General features: G+C 62.3%; 1 protein-coding gene across 1 annotated transcript in view; it reads left to right on the top strand.

Moving 5' to 3' along the window:
* The window catches only part of PGS1 (phosphatidylglycerophosphate synthase 1), a 30621-nt gene that overhangs the window by 1773 nt on the left and 14600 nt on the right, over positions 1-14248 (top strand). The window contains exons 2-6 of the mRNA XM_037064374.1: positions 6167-6356; positions 8926-9003; positions 10357-10456; positions 11247-11436; positions 12431-12609. Coding sequence (XP_036920269.1) covers positions 6167-6356; positions 8926-9003; positions 10357-10456; positions 11247-11436; positions 12431-12609 — 737 coding nt within the window. The remainder of the gene's footprint in view (positions 1-6166; positions 6357-8925; positions 9004-10356; positions 10457-11246; positions 11437-12430; positions 12610-14248) is intronic.

Below are 14248 nucleotides of genomic sequence, written 5' to 3'. Positions count from 1 at the left end.
GGAGAGGCCGCTGTTTCTCTGGGCCCACAGGCCCCCCCCCCCCCACACACACACAGGTAAATCATGCACTCAGAAGCACAAATGTCAGAGACTTGTGTCTGGTGGTCCTTGGAAGTCACGCCTCTGCTTCGACCAGCACTGTCACCAACCGACCTGTCGGTTTCTGACTCTGCCTTTTTCAGTTTGCAGTTTTTGTTCCGGTTCTGGGTGGCCTCGCTGTTTGGGGTTACTCGTGTCTGCAGGGGTGCTCACCCGTGGCCACTGACTTTCGTTTCTTCCCCCTCTTCAGTTGCACCTCCCAATTCCTCATTCCCCGAATGATGTGGTTTCTTGTAACTCCGATCACTGATTCACTGACAGTAGTTCTGTGTGGTTGTGAACTGAAATTGTTTAGATTTCAGCCTGCCAGTCTGACTCAGCTGTTGGGTCGCCTGTCGAATCCTCGGGGCCAGCAAGACGGCAATGAGAGGGGGGAGGGGACAGTGCCTTTGCTGCCGCGGTTTCCTTTCAGTGACAGGCAGCCATGGTGACAGAGGACTCCCCTTACCATGTCTGCTAATTACTGACCCAGAAACACTGCAGTTGTCCCTGAAACAGGCCTCTGACTCTCCCCCACGGGCTCCTGGGCCCGCCCCTTCAGCAGGTGTCTGGAGCCCCACTGGGCCTCGCCAGGCACCTGAGAAGCAGAGATAAGACCTAAGGTGCTCAGACCTTAGCAGCAACAACAGCCCAGCAAGGCAGGGAGAGTCGAGGCGGCGCCCGAAAGGCGCACCTGGGAGTCACAGGAGGCTTCCCGTCCAGTCACGGGGAGCTTCGAGCCATGTTTCAGAGAGTGGGGGTGGGGGGGGACGATGGGGGGACTGCTTGTCCGGAAGGACAGTGAGTGACATGAGCTGAGGGTCATAGCAGCAGCGGCTCGGCATCCTGAACTTCCGCAGGCTCTCCCCCCATTTCCAGGGGCTGCTGGGGTGCAGAGTGGGCAGGGGAGGGGAGAGGAGTTGGGCCTACGCCAGTCCTGCAGGGAGGCCAGCTCTGACGTGCTGTGTAGTTTCTCTTGCTGGTGGTCTGGGCCTAGGAGGGCGGGGCTGATGGGAAGCCAGGGCCCTGGGAGGAGAGGAGAGGAGAGGAGAGGGCTGTGGGGGTGGGCCGTGCTTCTGACTTGGGTGGCTGCATGGATGGCCCTGGGCTTTGGTCAGATGGGAAGTGAGGAAGGACCAGGTTTGGGAGGTGCTGCCAGGGAGAGTCGGGGGCACGTTTAGTGTCCAGGTGGGCCCAGGAGTGCCCAGTGTTGAGCTGACTGCAGCGGATCTGGAGCCGGGGCGGGGGGGACGTGGAGACAGGAACCTTAGGTGGTTTGTGGAGCCATCAGACCCCACAGCACCGGCTTGCTGTTCGGAGTCAGTGAGACCTAGTGGGAAGTGGGTCACGAGGGCGTGAGTTCATCACCTTGAGCTTGCCTGCCATACAAGGAAATGGTTTTTCTGTGGCCGCTTAAAAAACACACCTATTTTCATTTTGAGCTACGTGTGCAAAAAAAGTCTTTGTTTTTGAAACAAGTCCGATTTTCCTTATTCTAGGGGTGTGGCCCGGGGGGCCAGCTTCTCTGACGTAGGAGGGGGAGGCATAACCAGCAGATTCTTCTTTCAGCCAGACTCTCTTGTTCCCCCGGGTAGCAGCGTCTGCCCTGAGGGACCACTAGGTTTCCAGAAATGACTTTTCCTTTGAACTCGATGATGCTGGGACCCAGTCCTCCTCACTCATCAGAGTGTAGCAGGGTCCTCTCCCGGTCTGTTTATAGCCCTGGAAGGGGTGGGAGGGGGAGACTTGGAGTTAAAGCATGATTCCCCCAGATAACTCAGATTCAGCCTTGCCGGGAATTGAAATGTGGATTGCAGGGGCTTTGGGGTGTAGCTCTGTTAGGTTCGCCTTGGCCAGTGTCCCCTCCGAGCACGTTGGTGCCGGCAGAGACTCAGGCCTGGTCGGCGGCCGTGTGGACGGGCAGAAGGCAGCCTGGGCTGAAGTGTTTGGAAGGATAATCCCCCAGTAAACCCTCCCTCTGACTGATGTAGAGGGGCTGGTTTCAAGGCTGCTGGGAAGTCAGGCTGGCGGAGGCGGCTTAGATTCCTAGAACAGGATTCTCGTCCAGCGGTCAGACGGGCCTCGTGCATTCGGCCAGCCCAGGGTGCGGTGTGGGTCGTACACTAGGTTTCTGGCACCTTGATGTAATCGACTTTCTTTTGGGCACGTCAGGAGCAGAGTCACCGGCCAGAGCGCAGGCAGACGCTGGCGGTGCAGCCCTGGGGGCACAGCGGGCCGGGGTCTGTCGTAACCTGCGGGAGTCCGGGAACCTACTCACTTCCCCAACAGGTCAGGCCTCGTGTGAGTCAGGAAGGGCTGCCCGGCCGGGCGCAGGAAGTGCGGGCCGCCGGGTAGGTTCTCGAGGCTTTCTCAGGAAGTGTTGTGACTGTTGTTCTTTTCTCATTAGTTCACTTTTTTAAAAACACATTTAAATGCGTGTAAGGTAAGGGGAAGGGTGGGTTTTTCTTAAAAAAGTAGTTTCTGAAAATACGGCAACCCAGAGAGCGCAGTTTCTTTTAAAACTTCCGTCATTTGGAGGGGACCCAAGCCACAGGGTTTGTACCGCGAATCTTATCTTGGAGTCCCCGAAGCCTCGTGGGGCTTTGGACTGTGGCTCCGAGCCTGCGGTTGCGGACACTCAGTCACACCCGCGATGGGGCTGGACTTGGCACCCCGCGCTGCCGGCGTGGAGGTGAGGCTTGTGTCCGAGGCATCTCCACGTTCTTCATTTGGAGCCCCACGTGTCCTGTTTGGAAAAAGCCCTGGGTAGCTGGCCCACGTGCCTGAGTGCCAGGGTCTGCACTGGGCGTGGGGGATAGCTGGACTCAGGGAAAATGAAAGGCCGTATGCCCCACGCACGGCCTCTGCTCCCCAAGGCGCCCTGTGTGTGACCGTGTACAACCGTGTGCTTGCAGAGTCTCGGCAGCTGCTCTGCTCTGGCTGCTGATCCTGAACTCATGTCCTGTGTCCCCTCCATGCCTCTCATGAGGGGCTGGGCTGCGCTGTCCTGTCTGGGGCCAGGAAGGCTTCCACCGTCTTGGCTTACTGGCAGCCCCTGGTCCAGGGTCTCAGGGACAGGGTGTCTGGGCACACTGTGCTTGGTCAGGGCTGTCCGGACTGGGCTCCTCTTAGACATGGAGGGGAGCAGCTGCCCTCACTCCCATGCCCCCTCCCTCCACACTTGAAGGGTCCCCTTGTCGTCCCCTGTCACCCGCCTTCCATCCTCTCCCCTGGGCCCCTGACTGGGTGGAGGAATGGGGCTCCAGGTCAGGGGTCCTTGGTGCTTAGGCCCAGCCCGCTCTGCAGATTCCAAGGGAAGCCAGAGTCAGGTGCCCTGTGGGTGCTGGAGCCTGCCCTTTGGCGAGGGCACCTGTCACGTTTCGCTTTTAGAATCACAGGCTGGGGATCGGTTTGCATTGTGTGGGGGCTGAATGCCAGGCGCCCCTGCTCTGCCCGAGCCCTGTTCTCTAAACACCCCTGATGTGCCAGAGTGGGGAGGGGGCCTACTGGGAGCCTCCAGCCCCTGCCCTTCCCCCTCCCTTCCCCCTCCCTGTGACTAGGAATGGGAGCCGGGCAGCAGCATGGAGGAATGGGGACAGGAGTCCAGGTCTAGGTGTGGGATGCATGCGTGCGTGGGAGCTGCCTGGTCCCTGAAGCGTGAGTGGGCCCAGCTCCCTACCGTTCCAGATCCCTCGGGGCAGCTTTCTGACCCGGGACAGGAGGGGTGTCCCAGGGCCGATGCTCTGCCGGGGCCCAGGGCAACTGCACTGGGCTGCTGCCAGCAGTGGGGAAAATTCCCAGGGGCTCTTTGCTCTTTGGTGGGAAGTGGGAACTCACCCCCAAGGGTTCCGGCAGGGGTGGACGAAAACAAATGGGTCCCCAAGCAGGCCCTGGAGGGGCCCGAGGTGGGCGCTGGGGTGGGTCGAGCCACTGGTGCCCTGTGGAGGCAGCTGCCAACACTAGCCTGGACACCCTGGCGGCTTTGGCTGCTACTCCTCTCGAGCCAAAACAGACCTGTGGGTCCACAGATTAAGCAGGAAGCCACCAGAAAAAGCCCTCAGATCTTGGGCTGAGGCCCTGGTGGAACGTTCCAGGGAGAGCCACCTGGCGGGCGAGACCTGCCCGTGGAGGCCCCAGGGCGCCAAGTGCTCCCTCTGCACCTGCCAGAGCCCCTCTCTGCCAGTAGGACCGAGGTGGCTGTGGGCTGACACCTTTGCAGACTCCTGGCTTTTCCGCCCATGGAGTCTTGACCTTCCCCCCTGCTCTGAAGGGCCCCCCACCCCGGTGGCTGGGTGTGCAGGACATCGGGGAGCTGGCCCTGGGGCTCAGGCAGCGTTACTCAAGCACATGGACTGTGTGTCAGCGTTTCGACCCTGTTTAGTTAATTTTAGCATTTTCTGTGTCGTTCCCCCGTAATTGCAGGTGTGCGAGCCGGCGAGGCCGCCAGGGTTGTGGGAGGTGGGGCCCAGGCCTGGCCCTTCTTCTGGCCCCTCCATGGCGCATAACAGGCGCTCCCGTGGTGGCTTGGATGGAAGCCCCCTTGGCACTCGCCCTCGGGTGGTGTGCCAGGGAGGTGCTTCCTTGTCCTGCTCTTTGGAGGCCGACCGAGTCTCTGGGCCCTCGGGAAGGGCGTGGGGACTGCCAGCTGGCTGGACGGCAGGTGATTCCGAGTCCCCTCCTTAGGTCCGAGCACTGCGGTGGTGAGTGTTGAGAGGCCGGGAGAGAAGTCGATGTCAGGCCACCATGGGGTTTTCCCCCTTGTACAGGCCATGTTTAATTAATGACCTTAGACCTGAGGCCCCCTCTGGGGCCTCTGACCGATAGGCCGGCTGCAGCCCTCCCAGGTCTCCGGCTCTCCCTTGGACTGGAAGAGCCCCACGCCCCTGGGACTCGGCCCGAGCTCAGCAGGGGACGGCCTGCAGTTTGGGGAACTGAGGGGCAGCCCCCTGGCTGGTGTCTGGGGCTCTCCTGTGGGGGCTGGTGTTCGTCCCCTGGGAGCCGGAAAGGCAGCTGTGCCCACGCGCTGCAGAGCCGGTGGGAGGGGGCGGGGCAGCTGCTTACCGGCCTCTGCCCTCCGGGGCGCCCAGGACTCAGGCAGCCCGCACCTTCCACGCCGACTGTTTTCTTGGCACCGAGTTGGCCGTGACACACTGGTGGGCTCTCTGGGAAGCACAGCTATGGGTGTCTGGCATCTCACAGGGCCCTGTGTGACCCCCGGAAGATTTGGGCTTGGAAGTGGCCAGCGATGAAGTCATCTTCCTGGAATCTGTGGCCCTGCGGCCTCCGAGGGGCTCAAGTGTCCTTTCCCAGAGCCCTTCCGGGGGCTGAGCTGGAAGGTCACACCCAAAGGAGGGTTTTCCTGCGGCGATTTTGGGAATTTGGGGTAGGCTGGTTTGTGCTGCTGGCTAGCCTCCCTGTCCCTGTCCCTGTCCCTGAAGGTGTCCCGCCCTGGGGCTGCATCTCTGCAGACCTGTGTCCTGTGGTCTCAGCCCCAGGGAGGACCGCAGGGAGGCCTGCAGCCGCAGGTGCTGGCCCAGGGCTGCCCAGAGGGGGTGCGACCCTGAGGAAGACGTGTCCGAGAGAAGGGACAGTGTGGTCACTGCTGTCAACTCTTGAGGTGGCCTCTTCCCACTGTATCTTTTCTCTCCATATCCGAGTAGTAAAGAAAAAAATTACTTTTACCCTTGAGAATATTTTATTTTGGGGGGTGAGATATTTAATTAAGTGTATGAGAAAACCGTTTTCCTGGGTCCTTCGCAGCAGATGTGTCCTTGTGCCCCACGGCCCTCCAGGGCCCTCGCTGGCCATGTGTTGGGGACGGTGGTAGCCATGCAGTGGCCTCTGGGGCCTCACTGGTGGCTGCTGGAATCAACTTAATGTTTGGGGCGCTTGAGGCACACCCCCAGGCTCCACCATTTCTCCAATGGCTCGGCCAGTGGGGCTGCAGGAGAACCTCTGTGTAGAGTTCCAGTTGGACTCACTGTGGTCTGGAAAATCTGAAATTGGTAAAAGCTGCCAAAACTGCCGGGAGGGGCTTCCGAGGAAGCACCTGAGAAGTGTAACTACCTCTGTGTGTCTCTTGAACCAGGTCGCCATGGCTGCTGTTGGCCCCTTTGCTGTCCCCAGCTGTCCCCCAGGCCACCTCCCCGCCTTGCTGCCTGTGTCCCGAGGGCGTGCACAGATTCCAGTGGATCCGAAACCTGGTGCCAGAGTTCGGGGTCTCCAGCTCGCACGTCAGGGTGCTCTCTTCCCCCGCTGAGTTCTTCGAGCTCATGAAGGTGAGCTGCGTCGGAGCGACAGTGACAGGCGTTCCAGCAGGGCCTCGGGGTGTGCGGCTGAGCGAGTCCCAGGCAGAAGTGCCTTCTGCTCTGGAAGTCTTGGCTGGCTGCTCAGCTGTCCCCTGTGGGCTTGGCCAGGTGGTCCTCAGTGATGAAACGGCCGAGTGGGGCTGTGGTCAGCAGCTACCCTGCAGGCTCACAGAGAGTGGCCCGGAGCGTGGGGGCGCATGCAGGGCAGCTCTGGGTTCCGACGGTTGCAAACCGAGTGTCTGCTGCCCTGTGTTGAAGGCGGAGCCCACGAGAAGGGAGGCAGGAGAGGGGAGCCCAGCATAGCACCTCCCTGCTGAGATGGCTGGGGAGGAGTGTGGCTGGTCCCAGTCTGGGCACTGCGGGCCTCCACCCCCGGGGAAATCGCTGTAGCCAGTAACATCTTCCTGGTGGGCATCACGCACAGGACACGAGGACCCAGGTGGCCCTCAGTGGGCTGTGATGTGTGGGAAGTGGCCGGATGCTTCGCGTTCAGTGAAGAGGCGCGTCTGGTGAACTGGAAAGTCGGGACCCAGGTTTCAGGCCCTCGTCCCCTGTCTTCCGGTCCGTCTCCCAAGGTCTGCACCTGGCGGCGGCACGCAGAGCCCTGCACTGGGGGTCCACTCAGGCATCTCTGCCGCGGCTCCTGATTTGTGGTTGGACTGCTAATTGGAATAAGTCACTCAGTGCTAATTAATTTTGACTGACGTGGAAACCCTGAGCTCACACTGACAGTGATGTCCGCATGAAGGCGGAATGAGGTTGGACCAGCCGGCTGCCGGGGGCCGTGAGGGGTGTGCACAGACCCCCATCCCTGTCCCTGTGGAGTGAGCGCGGCCACACGGGCCCACGTGTGCGTGCTCTCCTCCTGCCCTGCTGTTCTGCAGGTCTGCGCTGGGGGTCCAACCTGGTGGGCTCCTCCCGGAGCGCGCTGCGTGTGTGTTTGTGCATGCGTGCACGTCAAGTGTGCAGGTGTGCGTGTGCAGGGTGTGCCCGCCTGTGTGTGTACAGCACCCGTGCAGATGCTGTTTGCCCTTGGCTTCTACTTAGTTCTCGGCTCCGCCCGAAGAACCTGCTTCTCCTCAGTGTCCTGGTCACCTTGGGGTGGGCGGCTGAGGCTCCATGTGGGGGCCCACTCATGCCTGCCCGGCGGGAGCAGGGGCTTTGGGGACCCAGCAGTCCGGAACCGGGCTGTGGGCAGACACAGGCGGGTGGCGCACCGGGACGGGGGTGCCACTCCCCAGGACGGGCAGAATGGCCTGTGTCCCTGGGGAGGCGTGCAACTGGGTGCCACCCGGTCCCTGGCAGCCCGTTTGGTGGGTGGTGTCTGCAGGGAGCAGCCCAGGTCCTCCCGCACTGAGCTGCCTGGTGTCCCACCAGCTGTGCTCCTTCCTTTCTCTCTCTCCACAGGCACTTGCCTGCGCGCCTCCATCTTGCTAACAAAAGAGAGGGAACGGGGAGGTTCTTGGGTTTTCTGCTTGGGAGGAAGCCTTCTCCCGGGGCTGCATTTGCGTGTTTCTCTCGTCGGTCGTGCGGGCTCTGGGTGCGGGTCCCTACCGGACAGGGAGGCAGGCCCACACCACGCTTTCGTCTGTCCTCCACCATTAGGCTTCTCTTTCTGGTGTGTTGTCGCCAGCTTGGCCCTGGCTCGCACATCTGTCCTTTCTGCCCTGGCCACTGCCTCCCGGTGGAGGTGCTTTAGCTTGGAGAGGGGTCAGTTGTCCTCTGGTGGCTGGAGCAGGTCTAGGGAGAAGACACCGGCTGCTAGGACCACTGTGATGTGTCACCCTTGGACGTTGGAATATGTCATTGCCAGGTTCCCACACCTGTCTGTCTGTGTTTCAGGAGCTGGGCTGCTCGTTCAGGAACTCTAGCTGTGCCGGTGGGGGGGGGGGCGCAGGTTTGCACCTGCACCCTCCTCTGGCCGCTCCCTAGGGTGTGTGCACTCCCCATGCACGCACCCTCTGTGGGTGTGTGCGGGGAGGGGCAGGGGAGCGCGGCTCGTGCCCAGTTTGGCAGTTCGCTCCTGCCTCTCAGCAGTGGTACGCACACTCCCGGACCGGGCTGAACGGTTCCCTCCCTTCCAGGGGCTGCGCTGTCTCTGGTGGGGGCAGGTCAGGCTTTACTCCTGGGCAGAGCGTTTTTTGGAGGACCACAGGCCCTGGTGTGGTGTTGCCGCACATACACTTTCGGGCTTGCTTTAAACCAGGGGTGCCCAGCCTTTTGGCATCTCTGGGCCACACTGGAAGAAGCAGAGTTGTCCTTGGGCCACGTGTTAAATACGTTGAGACACATGACCACAAAAATATCTTGTAATGTTTCGGGTAAATTTGTAGTTTGGGAGTTGGGCCACATTCACAGCCATCCTGGGCCACTTGCAGCCCGTGGGCTGCGGGCCAGACACCCTGCTTTAAGTATTAGTTGGTGAAGATACAGAATAGCTCAGCACGGGGTGTTTTTGCCTCCGAGGCCAAAGCACCAAACTTGCTCAGCAAACTATGAGATGGTGACTCTGCGTTCCGGACGCCCTCTTCTCTTTCAGGGGCAGATAAGAGCGGCCCGGAGGCGAGTGGTGATGGCGTCCCTTTACCTGGGCACAGGTCCTTTGGAGCAGGAGCTGGTAAGCCTTTGGGGGAGGCGGCCCTGGTGGGAGCAGCAAGCTGCCTGCACCTCACGCCGCGCGGCCGACGGGGTTGGCGTAGGGCAGCCCTCTTGCCCCACCTCGGGGCGGCCTGTGCTCGCACTGCCCCAGAGACTGGGTGTGTCGGGAAGGGGCCTCACCCTTGTGGGCCAGTGTCCCCTTCACCCAGCACTGGGGACCCCAGCTGCTCTGCCTGCCATCCAGGGCTCCCCAGATCTGACTTGGGAGCTAAGACTGGTTTTTATATTTTCGAATGATCGAGTTAGAAATCAAAAGAAGAATAGTGTTTGTGCCTCATGGAAAGCATATGAAACGCCAGTTTTGCGTGTCCATAAGTAAAGCTTTATTGGAACGTTGCCCCTCTCCTCCCAGCACGTTTGGTGTGCGGCTCCTTTCTCGCTACCACGCAGAGCCAGGCGCTGGCAACAGGCCGTCTGGCCCGCAAAGCCCCGTGTTCGCTCGCCGATGCTTAACGGAAGGGGCTTGCTGGCCTTGTGCTGGGCCCATGAGCCGGAGTGCCGGTGGGGCAGGCGTCCGGTGTCAGGTCTGCAGCTGGCCATGTTCCGCCTGGACTGGCTGACAGGCCGAGCTTGTCACCAGTGGCGGGACTGGTGGGGGTGGGAAGGCTGGGAAAGGCTGTGCTTCCGGCGGCCCGGTCCCAGCACAGGTGCCGGTGTGTGGGTGGCCCGTGGGCTGAGTGGCGGGAGAGTGGATGAGGTCAGTGGTTGTGTTTGTGCCCCTGGGTCTTTCTGCTTTGAGGCCGTGCGATGGCCCTCTGCCCATGGCAAGTCCTGTTCTGGCCCAGAATGCCGCGGGTGGGAGCTGGGCAGCGACCGGGCAGGGCATGGGGGCGCCGGGGAGGCTGGGTGAGTACAGGTGTGCGCCCGTCTCTTCCTCTCTGAGGTGGGGCCTCCCCTGTTCTCTGACATTTTTGGCCACAGGGCTCTCTTGGAGAAGCAGGCCACGCCCCAGCCCGTGGAGCCCGGCTGTTCTGGGACCCGGTCACTCAGCACAGTTGCTGGTGCTCCCAGGGGCTGGGCGCAGGCTGGCCTCTGTCTGAGGGCCACCCGAGGAATGCGTGTGGCAGCCAGTGGCTGGAGGGCACCTTCAGGAGGGGGACTATCCGTGCCTGACCTGTTTCCCTCGAGGCCCGGCCAGAGGGGTGTTGGGTGGTGTCCTCGCGTGACCATTCTCATAGTGGTCTCAGATGAAGGTGTGGGCTTCTGAGCACAGACGGACGTGTGTTCAGAGAGGGCAGTGGGGCATGGGCCAGCCAGGTGGTGGCCATCTGGAGGTCTCATGGTCTGCCCCTCGGGGCCCATTCCTCGGCAGGTGGACTGCCTGGAGAGCGCTCTGGAGAGGTCGCTCCGAGCAGAGTCCCCCTCGGACCTCCAGGTGTCCGTGCTCTTGGACTTCACACGGGGTTCCAGAGGTGGGTCCGTGGCCTTTCCGTGCACCCCACCCCCTTTCCTGGTCCCAGAGCCTCTGCCTCCCCCCTTCAGCATAGGGCGAGGCCGTTGAAGCCTGTTTGGCCAGCCCAGGACTGTCCGATGGTCCAAGTCAGGAGTACTTCTGCAGCGCGGGCTGCCTGCCCAGTGGAGAACAGCTTGGGCCAGAAGAGGGTGTTTTGGACTCTTGTGACTGGCCTGCTTCGGGCAGGTCGTGGTCTGGGTTTGGACATGGTTCTAGGACCGTTCTCCTGGACCTGTTCCTTTGAGCGGCTTCCTCCTCCGGGTTGGAGGTGTGGCCTCTGACGGCCAGGCCCCACTCACCACAGCCTCTTGTCCACTGGAAGAGTCTGCTTCCCTGGTGGTCAGAACAGGGGCTCCAGGTGTCCGGTGTTGCCTGGCCCAGCCCGGTGCTCTTCCCCTGCAGGGCCGGGGGTGCAGGCTCAGGGTGGGCAGAGCCATCTGCACCCAGAGTGGAGATGCCAACAGTGGGGGTGGGGTGGCCCCAGGAGGAGGTTAGGTATGGTGACTGGGAGGGGGCGGAAGGGTGCGCTGGTGGGTGAATCGACAGATGCCTGCTGTGCTGACCACATCAGCCCCGCCCTGAGATGGGCCAGTGCCTGGGCCAGAGGTGGGCCCGGAGCCCCTCTGGCTGACTGGTCCGGGCGGGCGCACAGGTGAAGGGGGCCCACGGCAGGCGGCTCCACACGGTTGCCAGCCGCTTCTCCTGGTGTGAGTCGCCTGCCCCTTCCCTCCGCTCACCCGTGTGTTCAGGCCGGAAGAACTCGCGCACGATGCTGCTGCCGCTCTTGCAGAGGTTCCCAGAGCAGGTCCGGGTGTCCCTCTTCCACACCCCGAGCCTCCGCGGCCTCCTCCGGCTGCTGGTGCCCGAGCGCTTCAACGAGACCATCGGCCTGCAGCACATTAAGGTGTACCTCTTCGACAGCAGCGTCATCTTGAGCGGGTGAGCTCCCTCCCTCCTGTTGTGGTCCCCAGGAAAGGGAGACGTGTCTCTGTGAGCTGTCGAGAACCTGCCCTTGTGGTTTTAGCCCACCTGCTGCTGCAGGTGTTCCTGGGTTCCGCGGCTGCCTGGGAGCAGGGAGCCCTAGGAGGCCAGGTAGGAGGCAGCCAGGTTGTGGGGTCCGAGAGCAGCTGGACGTCTGCCGGTGGGTGATGAGGCAGGGCTGGCCCGTGTGTACCGTGGAGCACTGTTCAGCGATAAAAAGAATGAAACCGTGCCGCCTGTGGTTGCAGCAAGTTTCACGCTCAGTGGACTAAGTCAGACAGAGAGATGATCTCACTGATGAGCGGAGTCTAAAAAAAAACCAAACGTTTCAACAAAACAAAACAGAGACTGACCCACAGATACAGAGAGCGTGCTGAGGGCTGCCTGGGTGGGAGAGGGTGGGAGTGGAAGAGACACAAGTCTGAATAAAGTTGTGTTGCACTCCCTTCGTTGTAGAACTAGAGGGACTGCTGGTGTGCTTCCTCTATGCGCCCCTGTGTGCAGCCCCGGGTGGGCATCTCCTGGAACTTCTCAGGGACCCCAGGTGGTGGATTCCTCGCTCTGGACGCGAGAAACTGGAGATGGGAGAGGACAGTGATTTGTCGGGCAGAACCACCAAAACCAACGAGTGGAGAGGCAGGGCCAGGAGGGGCCGCAGGTCCTGCGAGTGTCCAGCACGGGCACTGACCAGCCCTGCTGGGGCTGGCGCAGCTTCCGAGCAGCCGCCTGGTGGCTCTGCAAGGGAGGGGCTCTGTGGGCCGCTGTCTGTGTCACCTCAGGGCCACTCATACCTGTCTTTTACGAGTGTCGTGCTCAGTAGCCAACAGGTGGCTGCCGTAGCCACCATATCCTGACCCGAGCTGGCACTCCCGCCCCTGCTGGCGCACCCGAGACCCCTACCCAGGCCCGCTGCCTCCCTGGCCTGAGTCCCCGCCTCTTGCCCTGCCCACAGCGCTAACCTGAGTGACTCCTACTTCACCAACCGCCAGGACCGGTACGTGTTCCTGCGGGACTGCCCCGAGGTCGCGGACTTCTTCGCGGAGCTGGTGGAGGCCGTGGGGGACGTGTCCCTGCAGCTGCAGGCAGATGACACGGTGCAGGTGGTGGAGGGCATGGTGCACCCTTACAAAGGTAGGGCGCAGGCCGGGCTGCCTCCTGAGCCTGGGGTAGGGGCAGGAGGGTGGGGAGGAGCACGTCTCTGGTGGCCTGGCCACAGGCTGGGAGTCTGGGGTGGCAGGGCCCGCTTCTGCTTTTGTCGCAGGAGCCAGACAGATGACTCACTGGCCATCGGCCATGCTCTGTGGGCAAGGGAGCCAGCTGGGAGGGTGGGAGCGAGGGCTTTGGGGCTGAGCCCGGGTGAGCGAGCAGGGAAGCCGCCGTGTGGTGTCTGCCCTCCCCAGGGCCAGCTCCCTGATCTGCCTTGTAGGGGCCGTGTGGCCTCCTGCCTGCACAGTGACCCGGAGAGCCCTCGGCCTGCTCCTGGGCTGGCCCTGGCAGGGAGGCTCCCGGGGGCATCTGCATTCCTGCGATTCCTGTGGCTGAGACTTCCCGGTGGCCTTTAAGGTCTGCTGCTGAGTCTGCAGGCCTCAGCAGTGTGGGGAAGGGGTCAGCGGGCTGAGAGGAGCTCCTTAGGGCCCACCTCGAGCGGGAACGTCTGGAGCAGGGGGCCAGGCGGCCTTGGGCCACAGGCCATGGGGCCCGCCTGAGCCGGGGGCCTGCCTGGTCTGCCACCGGTCCGGACGCTCGGCTGCGACCTTGCTTTTTAACGTCCTTACAGAATTCACAGAACCCAGTTTTCTCTCTTGTTATGTGAACCAGTATTCTACACGTTAGCCTCCATTTTGCCCTTTGGCTCTCAGAGCTGGAAATGTTTGCTCTGTGTCCCACACAGAAAGCATTGGCTGACCCCTGTCAGAGCCAGCAGGCCAGGCATGAGTGTGCTCAGGATGGGTCCGAGCTTGGGGGAGGAGGAGGGTTGGCCAGCGTGGGCCCTAGGGAGTAATGGGGCAGCGCTGGAGGGGCAGACGCAGCTGCAGGCCTGGGGCCCCACAGTGCAGGGGACACTCCCTGGACGGTGCAGCGTTGGCGAGGAGAGGGCTGTGTGCAGACCGCCCTGTCCGCCCCCCTCGCCCCGGCCAGGGCCGAGCAGCAGAGCAGGGACGCCCTGGGCCAACTGTGTCCAGGCTGTCCTTTCCCCGTCGGCCTCCCAGGGAGCCTGCCTTCGACAACGGTGACGTCCCGCTTCTGCCCCGCTTCCCTCCGCCACGGTGCCCGTTCCTCTCTTACACGGCCGTTGGGTCCCCTGCGGTTGCCCCCGCCCCGGCGTCCTCAGTGGACGCTCAGCTCAGCCCGCTTCCCCTCAGCCTTCCTGCGCCCAACAGCAGCACCCCAACTGTGCCTTGCATTGGGAGTGTCCAGTCATCCAGTCTGGACAGTGCAGGCACCAGGCCGGAGTCCCTAAGTGTGCAGGCCCTCAGAACCCATTGGTGCGCCATGGCCTCGCCGGGCCCGTCCTGCCGCCACACACTTGCACTCCTCCTGTTTGCTTGCACTGTGCTCACTCGTGTCTCTGCTGCTGGAAGCCCCAGGCGTGGGGCTTGTGCACACGAGCATGGTGGTCAGGTTCTGGAAGCCCTTCCAGTGCCCCCTCGAGTTGTCCCCAGGGTGCTTGCATTCAGGGTGGCCCATGTCAAAGCTTTCCTGTGCCGAGAGGTTTTCGGCCTTTCCCCGTGCCCAAGGGCAGGCTCCCTGTGGTGAGGCCCTTTCCTGG

This window comes from Sturnira hondurensis, unplaced genomic scaffold (genome assembly GCF_014824575.4).
Source record: "Sturnira hondurensis isolate 20B ecotype Veracruz unplaced genomic scaffold, ASM1482457v3 Scaffold0001221, whole genome shotgun sequence".
In the NCBI taxonomy this organism is placed as follows: Eukaryota; Metazoa; Chordata; class Mammalia; order Chiroptera; family Phyllostomidae; genus Sturnira; species Sturnira hondurensis.
Note: the sequence above shows the minus strand (reverse complement) of the source record. Positions and strands in the feature narration are given on the sequence as shown.